The sequence below is a fragment of the Puma concolor genome, chromosome B3 (genome assembly GCF_028749965.1).
Source record: "Puma concolor isolate L17-30 chromosome B3, mPumCon1.1.hap2, whole genome shotgun sequence".
In the NCBI taxonomy this organism is placed as follows: Eukaryota; Metazoa; Chordata; class Mammalia; order Carnivora; family Felidae; genus Puma; species Puma concolor.
In genome coordinates this window covers 4,739,341-4,761,620 of record NC_141672.1, presented here as the reverse complement: position 1 = coordinate 4,761,620, position 22,280 = coordinate 4,739,341, and the positions used below count along the sequence as shown (strand labels likewise).

The following is a 22,280-nucleotide window of genomic DNA, read 5'->3' as shown; positions in this document are numbered from 1 at the left end:
GTCGTGTCCCCAGGTCACACTGCCAGGGGGTGATCGGCAGGATTTGCATCCAGGTCTGTGACTGGCCCTGTTTCCCACGATCCTCCTCCTCCTCCTCCCCCCCCAGACCTCTCTCCCCTCCCCCGCCCCCTCCCCCGCTGCTTTCCTGGCTCTCTCTCACGGAAGAGAATATGCTCTGAGTCTCTGTTTCCCTGGGAGAAATCCATTTTCAGAATCTGGAGGTGTTGAAATGTGTTCTTTTTTCCTCTCCAAAGAGCCCTTCTTGAGGACAGAGGTGCCCCGAGAATCCCTCTGAGGCCACCACCAGCCAAGCTAGAGCCTGGGGCTGCCCATCGAGGAGGGCACGGCCCCCACAGTGGGCCCCAGACAGGGTCTCCGGGAGGTGACCTCATCCATCCTGGCACAGTGGACAGCTGGGCTGCTCCAGGAGCTCAGGACATGCCTGTGACCTCCAGCCCCAACCTCAGAGGACACTCCTCTGCCCTCTAGCCCGCCTGCTTACAGGGGCACTCGTGCCTCCCCAGAGCAAGGCAGTCGGTGTCCCCACCCGCCCGGCAGAGGTGCCCGGGGCAATTCCATGCTGCCTCCACCAGACTGTCCCTCTCTCAGTGACAACTGGCCCCAGGATGGTCACAGAATTCTCACGCTGGAAAGGGCACAGGCATTGCTGTGAGCATCTGATGACGCACAGAGCCAGCCCCGGGGGAGCATAGTTGTGGGCACAGGGGGTCACTTGCAGAGTGGAGAAGGGAGGGAGAGGGCAGGTGTGAAGGGGGTGAGGGGGAGGAGGGGAGAGAGAGGGGGAGGGCGGGGGTGGGGAAGGGAAGAACACAGGTGGGGTGGACCTGGCTTCCCCACACGTGCACACCTTTCTCCTTCGGGCTTTTGTCCCAGCACACTCCCATGGCACCTGCCCCAATACCCCCCAGCCGGCCCCTTCCAAAATCTGCCCTGGCCCCAGGTCTGGCCTCTCCCTCTCCATCCTGGTCACTGCCCACTCCCCAGGTGCCACTGACCACAGCTTCCTAGGGCCGGACTGGACTCACCTAGGCTTCCAGTCCCCCCACCCATACCGGGATCTGCTAGGAGGCCCCACCTGCCGACTGGCCACGCCCTGTGGGACCCATGGCAGGCCTGGGGGCTTGGGGAATAGTTCCTAGAGCTCCTAGAGCCTACGTCCCAGAATCAGGGACTCGTCGACTCCTGGGCTTAAGCCTGGAAGGGTCCAGCAAGGTCAAGCTACCCATGGCCCACCCCCAGGCCCCCATAGCACCCCGGGAGCTGTTCTGGGTCTCAGTCATACACCTTGAGGACAGGAAGCAGGCTCCACTAGGGATACCCCAGGACATCAGCTGAGGACGCTCACGGACTGGCCCCATGGGAGCCTCCCACAGGGCAGACAGGTCGTGATTCTATCCGTCCCCCTCCACCCCTCAGCCCAGAGGCTTAACCATAACAGGCTCCGGTTCCAATAAACCACCCCCGCCCCCCAGGAAATAACCCCCTGGGCAGGGAAGGGGGGCAAGATGATGGGCCCTGGCCCAGAAGGACTCCCACCCCTGCCTGTCCCCTCTTCCCAAGGACTTGCCCAGCAGGCCAGCTAACAGGTGAACGGCAAGGTCATCAGAGTCACAGAAGGAGATCACACACCCAACTCCTGCACCCCTGCACCCACCACCCCCACTAAAGGGAGCCCATAGAAGCTTCCGGAAAGAGGCAAATTGTTAGTGGCAGGGACTAAGCCTGCCTCCCAGACTCTTCCATCTCTCTCTGTCTGACACCAAGTCCTGAACCGGAAGTCCCTTTACAACTCACCAAGTGCATCCCCATCACACAGGTGAGGACAAAGGCCCGGAAGGGCAGGAATGCTCCCCTAAGGACTTGTCAAGTGCATCAGTTAGCCCCAATGCCATCTGGACCACAGGAGATGGACCTCCCTCCCTGTCCCTGGAGCTGACTGTCCTCCAGCTTTGGGCTGTGGGAGGGGAGGGGAGGGGAGGGGCGAAGGGGAACACCAGACACTACCTACCCGAACGTGTCACCCCTCAAGATCGGGCTTCTGAGTCCGACGGGCCTGGCTCCGGTCCAGCAAGGGCACGGCCACCAGGAGGGTGGGGGCAGGGATGCAACCACTGCCAGAAGCCCGGGTTCCCGTCCTGCTCCATCCCCGTGGCACAGAGTTCTTCATACCTCCCTGTGCCCCATCCGCCGCCGGGTAGCTCTGCGGGGCCCTCAGCCCCACGAGGTGCTCACCCACGGCCTCCCCGAGCCAGTGGGATGTGAGCAGACACGCAGCGGTCAGTGACTTCACACAGGTTCGTGTACGGGGGCTTCTCTCTTTCCGTGCCCCTGCCTTCCCCATGAGACCAGGCCTGGGCAAGCCTGCCAGAGGACGAGCAGAGCCACCTCTGTCCCAGCTGGGGCCATGCTCGGGTGGCCGACACCAGGGAGCCCGGCAAGGTCAGCAGGGTGCCAAACCCGGTCCGGCTGAGTCCCGCAGCACGTGAGACACTAGCAGGTATCACCGCCGTGTGGTTGTTACCCAGCGTTACTCTGGCACCAGACGGACCGCAGTCCCTAACGCACCGGGTAAGATCACCTGCTCGGAGACGGCCGGCGGGCCCCCTCGAGGGACGGAGTTTCAGAGAGGCCGAGGGCTCGTTCGAGGTCACACTGGGGGCGGCTTCGGATCCCGAAGCTCTCCTGGGGCCCGCCCCCCCCCCCAGTGTGCTGGCCTGGCAGACAGGCGAGCCCGTCCCAGCCTGCCCTCCAGGAGCCCACAGTCAGTGAGGGAGACACGGGTAACCAGAGAACGCGGACCGATTCAGGCATTTTGGAAAGTAAGGAGGAGAGGACAGGTGCCCCGAGCCCTGAGGGATGAGGCCAAGCTCTGCAGCGGGAGAAGGAGGACGCATGAGGGCCTTCTCTGTGGTGGCCACGCGGTCACCGCCATCAGCCCCCACTCGCGGCCCGGGACAGCCTGACCCCGGCGGTGCAGGTGAATTTCACCCTTGCTAGAATGGGACCACCTGCCACCACCTTCTGCCCGATCAGACGCCGGCAGAGGAAAAGCAGTCACACACAGCTGCTGCCTCCCCAGCCCCTCCGGGCCACCTGAGAGCAAAGCGAACCCACCTGAGGGTGCTGCGGCTGGTGCGCCGGGGACACAAGCTGTCCGGCCCGGGGGAGGCGGGGCCCTGGCGGCCTCGCTGAGACACAGCTGGGCCTGGAGGCGGGGCTTCTCCTGGACTTTTTTTCACCCTTCAGAGCCAGTAAATTCCTCCTTAGCTCAAGTTCCTTTGGATGGAGCTTCTGCCATGTGCAATCCTAAAGGGCCCTATCAAAACACAATTGCTGGGGCGCCTGGGTGGCGCAGTCGGTTAAGCGTCCGACTTCAGCCAGGTCACGATCTCGCGGTCCGGGAGTTCGAGCCCCGCGTCAGGCTCTGGGCTGATGGCTCAGAGCCTGGAGCCTGTTTCCGATTCTGTGTCTCCCTCTCTCTCTGCCCCTCCCCCATTCGTGCTCTGTCTCTCTCTGTCCCAAAAATAAATAAACGTTGAAAAAAAAAATTAAAAAAAAAAAAAAAAACACAATTGCTGGGGACAGGGAGGTGTCCAGGGGCCAAAAGACTTCACAGAGATGGGCTTCTAGGAGGAGGAAGCCCCAACTTCCTGACCTGGCGGTGTCCGGGCAGCGTTCCAGCAGGACCTTTCCTGGGGGCTTCCCCCAGCAGTGAAACAAGCTGGCAGGCACCAGGACGCAGGCTCCCGAAGCGCCCAAGCACAGTTGGAACACGAGTGCACGGCGCCTCGCATGAGCTGGGGCTCAGGGCCGTCAGTCGCTGTCATCTCCACAGCATTCGCAAGCACTAAGCTCTATCCCAGGGGCTGTGTACACACGACCAAACCTTTTCTCACAATAACTCCTCGAGTCAGGGCTGAAAGTTCTGCCCATTTTACAGATAACCCAGGTGGAGGCACAGAGACTTCAGGTAACTTGCCCGAGATCACACAGCCTGGCTGTGGCAGAGGGAGTGTGCAGACAGAGCCACCGCCACAGAGGCTTTCCTGCCCTTTTGCGTCCGCCACCTGCTCCAGAAGGTCCTACGGAAGACGAGGAACCTTCCATGCACACACGTGGAGGGAGGCCCAGAGCGCTCCCTCCCTGAGCAAGCCTACCCCTCCCGGGGCCCCAGCCAGGCTGGGGGGCTCCTGGAGGACAGACAGCGTGCCTGGCCCACTCTGTGTGCCCAGGACTGCCGTGGGAGCCCGGCGTGGAGCAGGGCTTCAGGGTGGGGGTCCCAAAAGAGCAAAGGGCTCAGGCGGACCCCCTCAGCTCAAAACAGCCTGGGGCTGAGGTGAAGCATCACCAGCAGGCACACCCTCCATGGCCTCACCAGGGCCCCTCTCTTCTCTGAGCTCTCCCTGCCAGCACACGTGCACACACACACACACACAACACACACACACACACACGTGCATACACCTGGCGTGGCCCTGCATACACAACACGTCCACAACCTCAGCTCAGAAAACTGAGGCCCAGAGAAGCAAAGGGACTTGGGGCATCTCTCTGCTGGCTGTTTGCACCCCACGTTTTTCAAAGGAGGGTGAGAAACAGATGTAGCAGATCGACTCAAAGGCGGCCCCGCAGCCGGCCTCAGGGTTCAGAGAGGGTCTGTCCCTCACACACAAGTGGCCCAGCACCCCAGAACCCCTCCAGCCCCAGGAAGGCCCCAGGCCACCATACAGGGTCTCTGGCAGGTGCCGGCTCACCGTCCAGAGGGGCCTGGCCGGGCACCAAGAGCTGTGTCTGCACTCGGGGCAGGAACGCCAGCGCCCAGGCTCTGAGGGGAGGGGTGGGCCAGAATGTGGGGGCCAGAGCCGTGGCGGGGGCAGGGCAGGCAAAGGAAAGGCCGGGCGGGAGTGAGTCACAGGGCCACGAGGCCACAGTGCCTTCTGTCCTCCAGTGGGGGTGCCACCAGCCCCGAAACAGCACGTAAGTCCTATAAAACATCCTAGAACCTTCTGGAGTGGTGGAGGGACAACATAGGGAAAGCACTGGAGAGTAGCCACCCAATCTCCTTGCAATGTCGACGAGGCCCGAGGGAGAGAAGGGGCAGGCCCAGGTCACACGGCAGGCGGCCAGGAGCCCCAGGCCTCTAACCCTGGAATGCCGCCCAAACCCCTGCGGCGTCCAGGCCCTGGGACCCTCACAAGCTCTCGTGGCCCGGCTCGCAGCCTGCCGCACCACCATCTCCCCCGTTTCTGCCTGGAACTGCATGGAAGGTGTCAGCTGTGGCCCGTCGTGGGAGGCGGTAGGGAGACCTGATGTCTTGAGGACCCTCTAAGACCAGACCAGTGAGACCTCAGCCACCGCCCCCCCTGCAGGGTGTCCAGTCCAGCCCAGCCAAGCTGGAGTCCAGGGAGGCGGAAGGAAGTTTGGAAAGAAGTCATTCTCGAAGCAAGTGAGCACACTGACGGGAGGGCCCGGGTGCCCGTGGGAGCACCTGCTTCTCCCAGGAAGGGAAACAGATTGGCCAGGGGATGGCAGGACTCACCTGACACCAAACCCAAAGGGGACTTCCCAGGGGCTGCCTGCTCTTGGCACGGGCCCTGGGGGACCTCACTGGGCCCTAACTGCCTCCACCCTCCACCTCGATCGCGGCTACCAGCAGGCAAGAGAGCGGAATGAAATACCTCGGAATTCTCCCGCAACGAGTTTCCAGTAACTCCACGCCACGCTCATTCACTCGCTTCACAAAGGTTTATTGGGCTTGTCCCGGGTGCCGGGATCAGGTCGCTGCCAGGGATCCCGACTGGGCCACCCGGGGAGAAGCAAGGCCTGAGCAGCAGCAGCTACGGAAAACCGGAAAACCGTGGTGAGACACACGCCTACCGAGGCCGCGCGAAGGAGGAAGGATGAGGGCAAGGGAAGTCTCAGCTCCCTCCAGGTGGCAGGGCAGGCTGGGCGCAGGCCGAGGGGAAGGCAGCGGGGGAGGAGGAAGAGGGCTGCCAGAAGAGGACCTGAGTGGAGGCTCAGAGGCGGGACAGCACCCAGGAATTTCCAGAGTACCAAGAGGCCAACGGAAGGGGAGACCGAGGGTCAGTGGCCAAGGACGGCTGTGACCCAGGGCTCAGCCAGGACACTCAAAGTTCTCCCCCACTTTTGGCCAGGTGTGCAGGCTGGTTCGTCTCCCCCAGAAGCCCTAGGAGGCCTGAAGGGTGGCCCAACCCGTCCCCATGGGAAGTCTCCGCAGCAACATCCCTGGTCACCGGGAGTTGCTCACCGGGCCCACCATACACCCACCAAGCCCTGCACAGGACGCTGCGGGGGAAGGGTCAAAGCCTGGGCAAACCCCCCAAGGCCTCCCTTGCACAGGGAGACAGCCCCATGAGAATGGCCTGGGAAGCCAGGAGGCCACCCAACCTTCCGTTGGCTGAGCCAGGCCCCCAATGCCTGTCCCCTCCCCCCCACCAGCCCCTTTCAAGTTGCTCCTGGACACCAGATGGACCCAGTTCAACTTGTCCTTCCTTTTCTTTCCCCTGCCCGCCCCCTGCTGGAGCCGTGAGAGGGCAGGCGGGAAGGGGGGGTGGGGCGGGCCGAGCCAGACCCAGAAGCACGGGGAACAGCCCCAGCTTCAACTCTGCAGTTCAGAGCCTGCCAGGCCCACTGGGGCCAGGCCTCTGGGCCTTGGACCAAGACTCTCACTGCTGACCCCCAGGACAGGCCAGGACAGGATGGGCAGCTGGCAGGAAGGGCCAGATCCAGGTGGAGCTGGTATTCTGCCCTGGGAAGAGGGGAGGAAGGTGCAACAGGGACGCTTGGGGACAAGGAGGGTTTCGGAAAGGGAGAAGCCAGGGATGGAGAGGGAGTCGCCAAGCCTGGGCCTGGCTTCCAAAGGCCAGGGAGCACCTGGATCTTGGGTCTGTCCTCCCCTGCACAAGCGGCCGTGGGAGCCAGAAGGGCCTGAGCACCGTGTCCAATGTTCTGGAATCCTGAGGTATGGAGTGTAGCCTGTCAGCCCAAGAAACAAGCAGAGCCCCCGGAGCAGCAACAGCCCGAAGGCCAAGCACTGCTCGCCCCCCCCGAGCCTCCCTGGGATTGGAGGGCATGGGGGGGCTGGGTGCTGCTGGCTGGGCAGGCCAGCTTGGACCAGTCTCACTTGTGCCCCAGACTACTGCTTCCACACACCCACCAGCACCACCACCAGATCCCCGGGGCACGGAAGGCTCTCCCCGGCCCCAAGTGGCTTTTTCATTTTCTGAGACTAAACATGGTAAGGTGGGGAAGGCTGCCCCATGGCCCCGTCCCAGCTTCTGTGTGCGTGGGGGCAGGGCACAGGTCCTAGACTGGCATCCTCCCCTGCCCCCCAAAATCAAGGAATCAGGGCTTGAAAGTTTCTCCAACAAAAGTTGGGGCTCCCCTTGCCCCTGCCGGGGAGCCGCAACCCAGACCCCCAACCGTCTCCTCGGAGGTTTGCCAAGCAGGAGGCTTCACTCACCACACACACCACCCAAAAGGGGGAGCAAGAAACAGGAAGGAAACAATTTGCTAGCTCAGGGGTGCCCTGCAGGAAGAGGGGTGCAGCCCAATGGGACCCCTCCGCCCCCCCCCCCCACCGCCCCAGCCAGGTTTGGCTCAGGGAGAATTCCCTAACCCACCTGAACGCCCCCTACCCAGGGCGGTGAGGGACACTGACGACCAGGCTGGCTTTCCTCTAGGCAGAGAGCTCCTGGGGCTGTGCAGCCCCAAACCCCTGCTCCAGACAGCGCAGAAATCACCCCTGCGGGAGATGCAGAAAGGGGGCTACATTGGAGCGCACCCCGCCTTCCACTCTGGGTCTTGACTGCTGGAGCCACGGGTCCATCGGGGAGCTTACGCGGCCGAGGATCCCCCCAGGGCCGCGAAAACCGGAGCGAAGGACCTCCGCCCAAAGCGGGGTGTGTGCCCTCGCGCCCGCGGGGTCCCGCTGGGTCCTGGGTGGGGGCTCCTTGCCCTGCAGTTGACTTCTCCAGACTTGTTCCCTCGTCGCCGCCGCCGCCGCCGCCGCCGCCGCCGCCGCGAACGATTCGCCCTCTTCCCTACCCAGCCCAGCGAGCTCCCACCTCCGCCCGGGGCGCGAGCGCCGTCTCCGTCCCGGATAGAAGTTAGGCGGCTGGTCCCCGGGACGCGCAGCGCACGGGACTGTGGCAGCAGTGGCCCCGGACTCCGCCACCGCCGCCCCAGAAAAGTCCCCGCTACCGCGAGGGCGTATCTGGAGGCTCGACTCCCCGGGACCGGGTACAAATCGCTTGCGACCGGGGCCAGACCTCACCCCGGAGGGCAAGGCGAGCCAAGGCGAAGCGGGGCTCGCGCCGGGCTTCGGGGACCCCAGGTCAAGGCACTTCCCCGCCCCGCCGCCCCCGAGCCCCAGTCGCCGGCCCCGCGCCGAGCGCAAGCGAGGAACCGGATGGTCTCCGACTCGGCGGCGGGGCCGACCAGGGCCCCCGTGGAGTTGGGGAGTCGCCCTGCACCCCTAAAAGCCTCAACATTCATTCGCGGTTGAAAGTACGCACTTTACGCGTCCAGGCGCCTCCGCGGTGAGTGGAGCTGCAGCGCTCGGGGTCGGCGAAGGTGGCTCAGCTCGGGCGCTCCAGTCTCGACGTTCCCGGGGCAGAGAGCAACGTCCGGGGACGCACGGGACGGGTGCGCCCGGCGGCCGGGGCCGCGCCGGGCGAGGAGAGCGGCGAGAGGGGAGCGCTTCGGCGTTCAGGCAACAGCTACCCCTAGTGGGAGAGCCGCCGGGGCCGCCGCCGCCCCGCGCCCGCTGCCCCGCGCCCCGCGCCGGCGGCGCCCCGCGCCCGAAGCGCTCCCGGGTCGGCTGGGGCGCAGGCACGGGCGCCGCTGTCCCCAGCCCTTCCCGTCTCCGGCGCCAGGCGCTAACCGGCCCGCGGGCCCTGGCCTCCGCACCTCCCCGCTGCGCCCCGGAGGCCGCTGACCCTAGAACGGCGGCGCCGAACGGGGACGAGATGGGACGGGGCGGGCGCGGCCGGGACGGCGCGCGGCGGCCTCGGGCAGCGGCGGGGGGCGCCGAGCGCGGTGTGCGTGGCGGGGCGGTGCGGGGGGCGGCCGTGTGCGAGGCGCGAGTGTGAGCGCGCGCGGGAGGCGAGCGGGCGGGCGAGCGGGCTCCGGGAGGCGAGCGGCGCCCGCGGGCGAACGGGGAAGGCGGCGGGGGCCCGAAGTTGCCTCCTCGCGGGCCCGCGTCCCCCGGCGGGGCGGGAGCCGGGGCCAGCAGCGCGGCGGCCGCGGCCCCGGGCTCCCGCGGCACCTGGGCAGCGGCCCCGCACGAGCAGCAGCGGCGGGGGCGGCGTTGGCGGCGGCGCGCGGGAAGCGAACCGGAGCTCCGGCGCGGCGCGGCGGCCGCCGGGGAGCTCGGCTCAGGTGCGCGGCGAGAGGGGCGCGGGGCCGGGGCCGGGCCGCCGGGACCGAGGCCGCACGCAGCGCTAGAGCGCTGGCCGGAGGATCTCCCCGGCGGACGCCTGGGTCCCCGGTCCAGCTCCCCGTCCCGGGTGGCAGCCGCGACCGGGGTCCCTCGCCGCCACCGCCACCACCACCACCCTCCCCCCACGCCCCCGGAGAGCTGGCCTCGGGGCCCGGCCCCGCCCCCCGCCGGCCCCCCGCCCGGCCGCCCCGCCCTCGGCCCTCGATTTCCGAGGCATTGGCCGCGCCGCTGGGTGATCCCTCCGGGCTCAAGTTGCAAGGGGGCGGGCCCCGGCCGGAGGTGGAGTCTCCCGCCAATTGAAGCCTCGGCTATAAATCGAGCTCCCCGCACGGCCGAGGCCCAGATGCCTCGCCGGGCCGCCCCGCGGTCGCTGGTGGGGGAAGGCCGCGGGTCCCAGGGGGCTTCGGGGGCGGCAGCCACCATGCTCCGCTCCCTGCTGCTTCACTCCCTGCGGCTGTGCGCCCAGACGGCCTCGTGCCTCGTGCTCTTCCCGCGCTTCCTAGGCACGGCCTTCATGCTCTGGCTCCTCGACTTCCTGTGCATCCGCAAGCATTTCCTGGGCCGCCGCCGCCGCCGCCGCCGGGGTCAGCCCGAACCCGCCGCTGAGCTTGACAGCGACGGCGAGGAGGTGCCCCCCGACGACCCGCCGGTCTGCGTGTCCGACGACAACCGCCTGTGCACCCTGGCGTCGCTGAAGGCCGTGTGGCACGGCCAGAAGTTGGATTTCTTCAAGCAGGCTCACGAGGGCGGCCCGGCGCCCAACTCGGAGGTGGTCCTGCCCAACGGCTTCCAGAACCAGCACATCCTTGACTACGCGAGGGGAAACCGCCCGCTGGTTCTCAATTTCGGCAGCTGCACCTGACCACCGTTCATGGCGCGCATGAGCGCCTTCCAGCGCCTGGTCACCAAGTACCAGCGCGACGTCGACTTCCTCATCATCTACATCGAGGAGGCTCACCCGTCGGACGGCTGGGTCACCACAGACTCGCCCTACAGCATCCCGCAGCACCGAAGCCTGGAGGACCGGGTCAGCGCGGCGCAGGTACTGCAGCAAGGCGCGCCCAGCTGCTCTCTCGTCCTCGACACCATGGCCAACTCCAGCAGCTCGGCCTACGGGGCCTACTTCGAGCGCCTCTACGTAGTCCAGAATGGCACCATCATGTACCAGGGCGGCCGTGGCCCCGACGGCTACCAGGTGTCCGAGCTGCGCACCTGGCTGGAGCACTATGATGCGCAGCTGCGAGGCGGCCAGCCGCGTCGAGTATAAACACTCAGTGGACCGTTGACTGAACTTGGCGGGCGGTGCCTTCGAGCCTTCGAAGCCCACGTGCAAACGCCCCAAACCAAGTCAGGTTTGCCGAGGGCCCAATGACGCAGCCGTGCTGAGCCTCGGGTGGCCGGCTGAGCCCGTGTCCTCAGCCAAGCCGCCCGAAAAGCCTCTCCCGCCTCCCTGGACTCTGTGGCTGTGACCGCCCCTCCCCTGTACCTGCCTGGCTGCCTCTAACGTGACGCCACCCTTGCCTGTGTCCCCACCCCCACCCTACTTGTCCTCCCCCCACCCCCGGAGGCCCCTGCCTCTCTCACGCCCCCGCCCCAGAGATAAGAGCCAGCGTGCCTTCAGCCGGGAGCAGAGCCCCTAGCACGGAGACTTCGGCCGCGCCCGCGCACCCTCGCGCACAGCTGGGTTCCAGCAGCGCCCGCGGCTTACCCCAGTTGCCTGGCACCCACACCTGTCGCTCCCAGGGAGGGGGTGCCCTGCTGCTTTTGTGTCTATTTCTTGTCCCTGGGCTGGGGGTAGGGGCTTGGGATGGGGAAGGGTGGGCAGGGTCGTTTCCCCCCCCCATTTGGGGTGCTCACGAGCCCCACTGCTGATGACGAGCCATCTCTAACTGGTCTTGACCACGAGCTGGTTCTGAACCGCAGGGGGCTTGCAGCAGCGCCGAATACGAGAGAGGGAAAGTACTCCGGGTTTCCGGGAGGAAGCCACCATAAAGGGGGAGAGAGAGGGCGTTTGGGGGACGGTTTCGGGGCCAGAGGAAGCCAGCTTGACAGGCACTGGCGAGGTTCGCAGCGCCCCAGGAAGAGGGAAGAAGCTGGGGCGCCTGGGAAACGGGGTGTGGGTGGAGGAGTCCAGGGAGAGAGAGAGATGAGGGGAGAGCCTAGGGACCCCGAGTGAGGGCCTCGTCCGTAGGCAGAGCTGCTGACTGTGGGGCCAGGAGGTGGGAGGCCCCTGGTTCCAAGGCCATTTGTGAGTGTTTTGCTGGAAATACTCCCTGTATATAAACTTCTTTTACGCTACAGTAATAAAAGCTTGAAGTAAAATGCTTTCGGGTTGCCTCTGGTCCCTTTATTTTTTTTTTTTTTTCTTTCCTCTGAATAGCGACAGGAATTAAACACAAATCTCTCCCTCGCGTCCCCATAGTGACCCTGGGGGGAAGGGTGGCTGGAAGGAGCCGACGCTGGCAGGGGCGCGGGAGGGCAAGGAATAAGAAAGGGGGTCTGCGGCGGTGCCCAGGGGTGTACGCACGCACGCACACACCCACGGTGGGGGAGGTGGGGTCGGAAGAAAAACCGAGAAGCGGAGCGGGGCGGGGTCCTGGAGGGAGGCGGGAGAGGCAAAGGGGTCCTTATTCGCCACCGCGCGCGCGCGCCCGCACTAGCGCGTTTACTGCTGCCCCTGCAGCCGCCCGTCTAACTTCTCCGAGCGCCCGACGGTGTGGGGGAGGGGGCGGTGCGGGGGACAGAGGGGGCTATGGACCAGGTAGGACTTGGCTCCCGGCCACCTGGGGCGCCTCTGCACACCTGGCTCCACCCTAGCCCCCGTCCTGCACCTGCAGCATCGTCTCCCCCTACCCTCCAATCCCCGCCCGGCTGCTGGGGTCCGCGGGAGGTGCTACTGGCGAAGCGTAGGTTGGCGGAGGGAGGGAGGACGGGGAGGGACGGCGGGCGTGCAACGCCATCACACCGGCAGCAGCACCTACTGCGGGGCTGGAGCGGAGCGGGGTGCGCCCCCTGCCAGGACATCCCCTCCTCCCCCGCTTCGCCAAGTTCGAGCCAGACCTCACCACCACCGCCCGCGACGCGCTCGGGGCTGGGAAGTGGAGACGGGGAGCGAGACGCAGGAGCCGAGAGACTCCGGAAAGAGGAGGGTGGCAGTTGCCCGGACGGGGGTTGGTGGGGAGGGGGCCGGGGCGCTCGGCACCGATCTCCGTGCACAGTCGCGGCCAGGCGCTCCCGCCCAGTCTCGGCGCTCGCCGTCTCCCCTGCGGCTCCCTGGGGGGAGGGCGACGCTGGGAGCACGGGATTAGCGAGGCTCCCACCTCCCTCTGCTAGCGACACCTGGAGCAGAACGGGGGGCGGGGGGGGGGGGTGCGGAAGAAAGGGCGCTGAGGTGAGAGTGCAGACCGGGAGTGGGGGGAGCGGGGCAGCCGAACTTCCCCGGGCCCGGGAGGCCAGGACCGTCCGGGTCGCGGGATGGGAAGGAGGGAGTGTCAGTGAGCGCCTGGGCGCGAGAAGCGCGCCCGTTGGGGGGGGGGGGTCTACACCGGCGGGGGGGGGGGGGGTTGCAGCAGGCGGGATGGAAGAGGGAGGCCCCCGCTCCACCAACGCCGCCTCGGATTCCGCGCCCAGCCCCCACGCTGCTCCTCTGTGAAAAGTTTTTGGAACTGACACCCTGAGCTGGGATTTTTTTTTTTTTTGCTTTAAAAGTATTTAAATTGAAAAAAATAACTTTTAAGGGAAAAATTGGCACAGATGGTATTTCTGTATCTCCTCCCCTCCCCCTCCTCCCGCGCGCTTCTTCTCACCCCAAAACCCCCAGCAAGAATCCGGAGCAAGCCGCAGGGACGGGTTGGGGGGGGGGGGGGGTGGAGGGCCCGCCCAGAGCTCCGGCCCGCGCCGGCCCGGGTCGGGGTTTAGTGGCCTGGAGGCAGCGGAGGGCGGCCAGGGACCGCGGGGCCGCTCCCGGTCCTGGCCCGCCGCTTGGGGGTCTGTCTAGCTGGGGGCGCTGTGCGACCCCCCTTCCCCGTGGTGCCTGCGCCCCCCGGGCCTCCTCCGGCTTCCCGGACCGAAATTCCCAGCCCTGGGCGCTCGGACCTGCCCACGCGCGGCCGGCTGGCTCCCGGCTTCGGGGGGGATTCCGGCACCCCTCCCCCCACTTTCCTGCGTTCTCTTCTCCCTCCCACTCTCCCTCCCCTGCATCTTTCCCCTTCTCTTTTCCTTTTCCGTCGTTTCTTCCTTTCCTTTCTTTTCTTCTCTCTCTGCCCTTAAAAATCTCTCCTTCTTATAAAATGTGAGTGCGTGCTCATCGAGGAAAACACAGAACATTTCGGAGAAAATAACACCAACCCAAGGCAACCTCCGGGCGTGAGCACTTTGAAACATGCCTCTGGCTACCCCCACCGCTCACCACCCCTCTCCCCCCCCCACCCCCCGCATTTGTAAATATGTATGTTAATCACAAGAGCCGGGTTATCCTTTTGTAGCCTGACATTAACTTTGGACTCCCGCACCCCTCTTTCCAGGCACCCCTCTTTCCATGCCAGTAAATAAGCCTTGAACGGCGCCCACTGCCACATCATCAGATGGACAGCCAGGGATGGCTCCAGGGCCCTTCATGTGTGAGGGAGGTTTCATTATTATAAAGGAAAATGGGGGTGAGCTGCGCGTGCACACAGCCCCACACGACTTAGCCCACCAGCACATTCCTTACGGCGACATTGCTTCGTCAAAACACGCACATCTTTAAAGATGTCTGGTTTGCTATATTTTGCTGCACTGCCTTCTAGAAAGTCTACTTGGTTTTATTGTTTTGTGTCTTCCCAGTGCTCTCTCTTCTCTATTTTTAAGTAAAAAAATAGGAAGATAATACATAAATCCATTCTCAGTATTAAATTTTAAATAGAGAAGGAGGTTGAGCAGAGAAAGACAAGCCTCACTGAGAGCAGGAGTTTTCAAACTGCAAGTCAGGACCCAGCCCCCAGGTCAGGAAATCAACTGAGCAGATCAAGTCAAGCCTTTTGAAGAACTGAGATCGAATAAATACAGTGTGACTACGAGCAAACAGTTCACCCAGGGTAACCTCCGTTTGGGAAACTTCTGTTTCAAGGGGTAGCTAATGTGAAATGTATTTCTCCTGAAGGAGGGATCAGAAGTGTTTGGAAATGTTTGAAAGCTAACACCTCAAGGCTCCCTCCTGCCTCATCGGGGAAAATAGCCCCTGTGAACTGCTGGGCATGATTCCTTCCAGACTCCACTTCGCCTACGGACAACGGTGTATGAGCACATTCCCAGATACGGGCTCCATAATCAGGATCACGATGCTCGGTGTTTGATGACCGCCCCCGCCACCCTCACACACCTTTCTCCTGCCAGTCCTACCCAGCACCACTCTTCACCCATCGGTACATCTAGTCCAAGCAGCTCTGTGCCTGCGCTCTAATTTGTGCCAGATCCACGGATACCTGAGCCCCCACCCCCTCCTCAGGAGGCCCTCTGCCCTCAAGGAATGCTGGATTCCTGGGGAGGAGGGGGTGAGCCGGCCATTGTTCTCCTTGCCATCACCCTCGTCCTCACTCTTAGCGTTTCTGAGGTCTGCAGTGCGCTTAGCAACATGGCACAGGGAGAGGGAGGAGAGACGTTGAAAGAGTTCCTAGAGAAGGTCTCATTGGCCCCTTGAAGGCACAAGTGCCTCATCCAGGAAACGCCTCTGGCTGCCCCCACCCCCACCCCCTGCATTTGTAAATATGTATGTTAATCACCAGAGCCGGATTATCCTTTTGTAGCCTGACATTAACTTTGGACTCCCGGTACCCCTCTTTCCAGGCACCCCTCTTTTCATGTCAATAAGTAAGTCTTGAACGGCACCAGGAAAACACGGAAGGAAGGGCATCCTTGATGCAGAAGTCGTGGGGGCCAGAAAGGGTACCTTGTGTTGGGGAAACAAGAAGTCCCCGGTGTGGCTGCAAAGCAGAGTGTGGTGTGGTGGAGGAGGAGGGGCAGCGAGGAGCGAGGAGCGGAGCGTTGAGGCCACCTTGGGAGCCTAGGCCACCAGCTTGGCGTCTCTGCGGAGGCTCAGGGATGAGCCTCAGACAAGAAGGCAGGGGACCTGGGGGGAGGGGCGGCGGATGCCTGGGGATGGGGGATGGGCCCACCGTCCAGTCCATCTGCCACAGACAGAGGGTACTGGGCACTTTCAAGAGTCAGGCTGGCATCTGCCTTTGACCTTTGAGCTGTCTTCTAGGCATCTACCTGAAGGAGATGACTTCTTGGGCACAGAGGGAGGGAGGGAGGTACCCAGAGGGCCATGGCCTCCACCTTCCACTCTGCAGACACCTCTCTGCAGAGAAGTGATGTTCCCAACCCTGGGGCTACCCACATGTGAAACAGTAAGCAGTGACAGCTGAGTATTTGCTCTAGGGGCCAGGCACTGGGCAAAGTGCTGTATTGGGATTATTCAATTTGATCATCCTAACATCCCTCTTAGATGAATATAATTATTAGCCCCATTTCATTGATGAACACACTGAGGCTTGACATGGTTGGAGTCAGCCGGGCCAAGGTGTTACGGACTGAATTGCGTCCTTCTTCAAAGTTCATATGTCCAAGTCCTTAGTACCTCAGAATGCGACCTTATTTGGAGATAGGATCTTTAAAGAGGTGCTTAGGTTAGGATGAAGTCATTGGAGTGGGCCTTGATCCAGTATGACTGGTGTCCTTCAGAGAAGAGGAGATTAAGACACAGCCACACTGAGGGACGACGGTGTGAGGACACAAGGAGAAGAAGGTGGCCATCTACACACCAAAGAAAGAGGCTTCAGGAGAAAGCAGGTCCGCTGACACCTTGATCTCTGATTTGCAGCTTCCAGAACTGTGAAGAAATAAATCTCTGTTATCTAAGCCCCCCAGTCTGTGGTACGTTGATATAGCAACTCTAGCAAACTGATGCCCAAGGTCACGGACTAGAAAGTGGCCTTGACCACAGGCCTCTCTGACCCTAGAATGAGGAGGGGTTCACATCAGGCCGCACACCATCCCTGGCAGTGGCCAGAAGGAATCAGGGAGCTTGAGATTTCCCCAGCACAGCCCAGGTCCACCCTCTGTGGTTACATGAAAACACAGCTTAGAGGACGGTGGGTCTGAGTTGGGCAGTGAGTTGTGTGTGATCTTTTTTAATATCTGCAAAGACACACACACAGGCAGCTCTAGAAAAATCTACCCCGAGGAATTCACAGTAGCTGTCTTTGTGTGGGTGGGATTATGAGTGTTTTCTTACTTTCTTCTTGTTGCTTGTCTGTAGCCTGTGATTTTTCTGTAGTGAATGTGTATTGCTCTTATGACAGAAAAATAAAACGAAAAACAGCAAAAAGAGTGGCTGTGGCAAGTAGAAACCTGGAGGCAGGGAGGCCAGGGCAGGCAGAGGTTCTGGCTGGAGATGATGTGCCCTGGGCCACGTCCGGGGGTGGGAGGTGAGAGCGCCAGGGTGGTGTTGACACGAGAGACATTTGGGAGGAGAAAGGGGGGCAGGGTTGCTGAGCAAAACACAAGACACCCCATCAACTTTGAATTTCAGGTAAGCAACAAATGATTTTTAGTATAACTATGTCCCAAAAGTTGCATGGGATATACTTAGAAAGATATTTTTTTTTTTATTCACTGTTTATCTGAAATTCAGATTTAATTGTTTGTTCATTTTGAAACCTGACAGTCCTGGGGCACCTGGGGGGCTCAGTCAGTTAAGCTTCTGACTTGGGCTCAGGTCATGATCTCACAGCTCGTGGGTTCAAGCCCTGTGTCCAGCTCGGAGCCTGGAGCCTGCTTCGGATTCGGTGCCTCCCTCTCTGTCTGCCCCTCCCTGACTCACACTGTCTCACTGTCAAAAATAAACATTAAATCTGACAGTCCTGAGCATGGTGGGTGGGCAGGCCAGGAGCAAAGGGGGGAATGACCACCAGCCGAACCAGCTGATGATTTGCAGGGCCCCTTGTTCAAGAACAGGGGAAAGTGCCGTGAAAGGTGCAAAATAGACAGCTTTTTACTTTCTTTCATGGTACCTCAACGTGCCGTGGCATTTCTTTCCTATTTAATGGCATTATAAACAGAGCGAAATTAACATTTTAAATTCTGTATTAGTCTGGGTTCTCTGGAGAAACAGAGCCAGTAGGATACAGAGAGATTTACTTTAAGACATTGGCTCTCGTGGTTATGGAAGCTGAGAAGTCTAAGACTGGCCGTCGGCAAGCCGCAGATCCAGGAGAGCCATCGACGTAAGTTTCAGTCCAAGTGACAAAGGCCTGAGACCCCGGAGCGCCAACGGCATAGCGTCCGGTCTGGCTCCGGGTCTGAAGGCACAAGACTGATGGCCCGGCCCCACAGCGGCCAGACAGAGAGCAGACTCTCCCTTCCTCTGCCTTCGTGCTACCCAGGCCTTCAACGGATCCGACGAGGCCCACCCACATCTCATCTGGTTCATCTCATCTGGAGACCCCCCCACAGACACACCCAGAATAATGTTTGACTAAAACTCTGGGCCCCCCATGGCCCAGTCAGGCTGACACATAAAATTAGCCACCATGAGTCAGTAGCACTCACCTTTGGATCTACACGTGGAGCCGCTGACATCACAGCTTGCCTTTCATGGCTCGTCCCCGCGTGTGCCTCCCACCCCCCGCCCAGGGCGGTGCATATGATGCCCCGGGTTCACGCCACCGTGTCTTTCGTTCCGTTCTTGGCACATGCACACTTTCCCAACGTTCTCGGCCGTCAGTTTGCCGGTGAGAAAAAGAGGCACCACGAGAAAAGGAGCCACGGGGCACCCCATCTTTCCCTTTCCGCGGTGCCAGACTTCGGGGGGCATGTGGCCGACGCCTCCAGACGCGTGTACCTCGAATCGCCCCGAGTCTCATGGAGCCTCCACCCCACCTGCTCTGCTCACACGCACCCTCCAGTGTCCCGGCCAACCTCACGAAACGCAACGCAAAGACAAAAATGCTCCAGAATTTCAAGACCGCGACGGCAGAGCGTTATATCCAGCGTGGGGGCCTTCAGGTGAGGGGACCAGACACCGGCCCCGGATGCACACCCAGGGGGCCTCCCTGGCCGTCGGTCCGGGCCTGCACACGGCGTGCTCGTCCCCGTGCACTCAGGCACGCACCTGCTTCGAGTCTGGGGAGTGGGGTCCGCCCCTCGCGTCTGTCCACAGAGCGGGCCACGCTCTGGCTGCTCCCGCTTCTCCTGGGAGGAGAGCAAAGCTCAGGGGTGTGAGCTAGTGTCCCCAGGACACACGCCTTCAGCCTCAAAGCCACGCCCTTGGCTCTTCCCACTGCACTTGGCTCTGCTCTAGGGTGGCCACCCCTTACTGGCCGTTTGCTTGCCCCGGGCCAGGTGCTGTGAAGACAGCAGGTGGATTCCCATGGTCATGGCACCCCAGGGCTCTGCTGGCTCAGGCAGTCTGTGGCCAGAGGCAGAGTCAGGGCATGGGGAGGGGGTGGAAGGTGCCAGGAAGGGGAAGGTACATGCATGAAGGCCAAGGAACGGCACAACTCACTGTTCAGCCGGGGATGCAGTACAGATGTGTGTTTGCATTTGAGCGAGTGTGTGAGTGTGGAAGACACGTGTGTAACTTCACTCTCCAGACCCTCACTGAGCCCCCAATACCCACCAGGCCTGTATGAAGCACCAGGAAGAACTGGTCCCATCCTAACAGAGCAACTGGGCTCCTTGGAGAGACAGAAATCAACAATGCAGAAGGCCTGGGATTTGGGGAACCCAAGGGAGGGCTTCCTGGAGGAGGTGTACGATGAAAGATTGGAAGCTCAGGTGGGAAGAGCCCCAGGGATGGAAAGAATGACGTGTGCTGAGCCTTGGCCGCGAGAACATCCTGGCAAGTTTGGGCAACAGCAGTCAAGTCCTTGGGAGGGGTCAGGCAGGGATGAGAAGGGAGGTTAGAAGGTCCTATGTGGAGCTGCTTTACCTTGAAGGCCCTGGGGAGAGGCAGGAAAGCGCCACTGGGTGGGTAGGGAGGGTAGGAGACAAGTCTCGGTCCAGGGTAGCTGTCCCTGGTGGTGCCCTGATCACCCGAAGGAAGAGGCGGGGCTCCAGCCCTGCCCTCCCTGGCCTGAGCTTCCTCCCCTCACCCCCAGCCCTGCCCTCAGGATGGCTGGACCCAATCACACGGCTCTGGGGCTGCCTGAGCTCCCCGAATCCCCATGACCCCTTTCCCAGAGAAAGCACTCAATTTCCAGCACCCCCACCTGTGTTTGCACCCCACCCCACACAGCAGTCTGGAGTGGGGACCCATCCTCCCCCACAGACATTGCAGAACTAGAAACTGCAAAGCATCATCTTTTTTTTTTTAATGTGTAATGTTTATTATTTATTTTTGAGAGAGAGGTACGACTGGGGGAGGGGCAGAGAGAGAGAGGGAGACACAGAATCGGAAGCAGCATCCAAGCTCCAATCTGTCAGCAAAGAGCCCAACGCAGGGCTCGAACTCAAGGACTGTGATATCATAACCTGAGCCAAAGTCAGGCGCTTGACTGACTGAGCCCCCCGGGCGCCCTGCTAAGCACCATCTTAAATGGACTGCACTGGGGCTCCAGGGAAGGCTCACCCCCAGAAACGTTCCTGTCGGGTGCAGGAATGTGTGTACTGCTGTTCTCCCCAGATTGGTCTGTAAACCCAGCGGGACTCCACACAAAACCCCCAGGGGGTCCTGGAGCTTTATCCCTGCATCCACATGAAACAATGGGAGGACACATTGTGCATCCACTTTTTCCTTTGACAGATATTTATTCCGGGCCGGAAGTGAGCCAGCCATGACTCCTGCTCCCCAGGGACAGAACCAGCCACGTCCTGCCCAGGAGGAGTGCACAGTCAGGGAGGGGGGACAACAGTAATAAAGAGATACGCTTTGGGTGGTAACAATGAGCAAATCGGCTTTGAATGGTAAAAAATGCTGCGAAGAAAAACAAGGTGAGTGTTTCACTCATCCGTAGGATCACCCCAAAACCTGAGGGCTTAAAAATGATAACATCCTCATCACCGCTCGCCGTTCTGGAGGCTGACTGGGCTCCGCGGGATGGTTCTCACCCAGGGTCTCTCAGGCAGAAGCAGCCAGATGGGGGCTGGGGCCGGGGCAACTCAAAAGCTTCCCTCCTCCTCTTTCTGGTGACAGTGGCCAGCTGCCGGCAGAGGACTTCCTGGAACGGTGGCTGAAATATCTAGATGGGGCCCCTCCGTGTGATCTGGGCCTCATCACATTCCGTCAGCTGGGCTCCGGGAGAGTAAGACAGAAGTGCATGGCGTCTTCATGACTCGGGGAGTTATAGAGCATCGCTCCACAAACTCTGCTGGTCCAAGAGGTCACGGAAGTCTGCCCGTCGGCCTGCGGGAGGAGAGGGGACACAGGCTCCCACCATTCGATGCAAGATGTGCCAAAGTCCCATTAGGGGAGAGGGCTCCATGGCGCCGTCTTTGGAAAAAACATTCCAGACAGAGCAGAAGTCCCAGGGAGACGTTCATGCTTGTGTGGGAACACCATATATAATGAAGGGGTGTCATCACTCCGTGGGCGCAAGGACCAATGAGGAGATTACATTGTATCTCCGTCACGCACAATACACACACACAGATTGCCAGTGGGATAAAGACTTGAGTGTGGAATGTAAACTGTTACGCCTTTTAGAAAAGTATGTAAAAAAAGTATCTCTATGCCACAATGAGATACCACCTCAAACCCATTAGGATGGCTCCTGTCAAAAAAAAAAAAAAAAAAAAAAAAGCTGAAAATGACAAGTGTTGGACATAGAGAGGACACAGAGAAATTAGAATGCTTGCGCGCTGTCGGGAATGTAAAAAGGTGTGGCCGCGGTGGAAAACAGTGTTGAGGTTCCTCTAAAACTTAAATGTCAGATTTGATCCACCAATTCCACTTGTGGGTATATGCACTCAAAAAACCTGACAGCAGGGTCTTAAATGCATATTTTCAGACCCGTGTCCACGGCAGCACTCTTCAGCATAGCCAGAAGGGGGAGGCAACCCCAGTGCCCGTGGATAAATGAACGGATAGACAACATGTCTACGTACGATGCCTACATTGTCTACAAATGTCTGCACACATACAATGAATTACCCAGCCTTAAAAAAGAGGGAAATTCGGGGGCTCCTGGGTGCCTCCGTCAGGCAAGTGTCTGGCTCTTGATTTCAGCTCAGGTCATGATTTCACGGTTTGCGAGATCAAGCCCCGCATCAGGCTCTGGGCTGACAGCGTGCAGCCTGCTTGGGATTCTTCCTCCCTCTCTCTCTCTGCAGCAGCCCCTCTGAGAATAAACAAATAGACATTTAAAGCAAAAAAGAAGGAAATTCTGACATCCGCTACAACATGGACGAATCATGAGGACTTTATGCGAAGTGAAATAAGGGATTCACGATAGAATTAATCACGTATGATTCTGCTTGTAGGAGGTCTCCCGAGGGGTCAAGTCCGTAGAGACAGAAACTACAATGGGGGTGGGGGTAAGGAGGAGGTGGCAGAGGGAGTTGGTTTTCAAAAGGGGACTGAGTCTTGGTTCGGGGAGATGAAAAAGTTCTGGGGACGGATGGTGGTGGTGGTTCCACAACATTGTGACTGTGTTTAATGCCACGAACTATCCATTTGACGATGGTTAAGATGGTAAATTTTATGTCATACGTATTTCACCACAATTAAAATCCATATACATGCACACGCAATTTTTTTTGAGAGAGAGAGACAGAGTGTGAGCAGGGGAGGGGCAGAGAGAGAGGGAGACACAGAATC

General features: G+C 61.0%; 1 protein-coding gene across 1 annotated transcript; it reads left to right on the top strand.

Annotated features, from left to right (window-relative positions):
• The first annotated feature begins 9,684 nt into the window (after positions 1-9,684).
• DIO3 (iodothyronine deiodinase 3) lies at positions 9,685-11,810 on the top strand. Its single transcript, XM_086708790.1, has one exon. The coding sequence runs from the start codon at positions 9,828-9,830 to the stop codon at positions 10,749-10,751; it is 924 nt and encodes a 307-aa protein (XP_086564916.1). The 5' UTR covers positions 9,685-9,827; the 3' UTR covers positions 10,752-11,810.
• Positions 11,811-22,280: the final 10,470 nt, after the last annotated feature.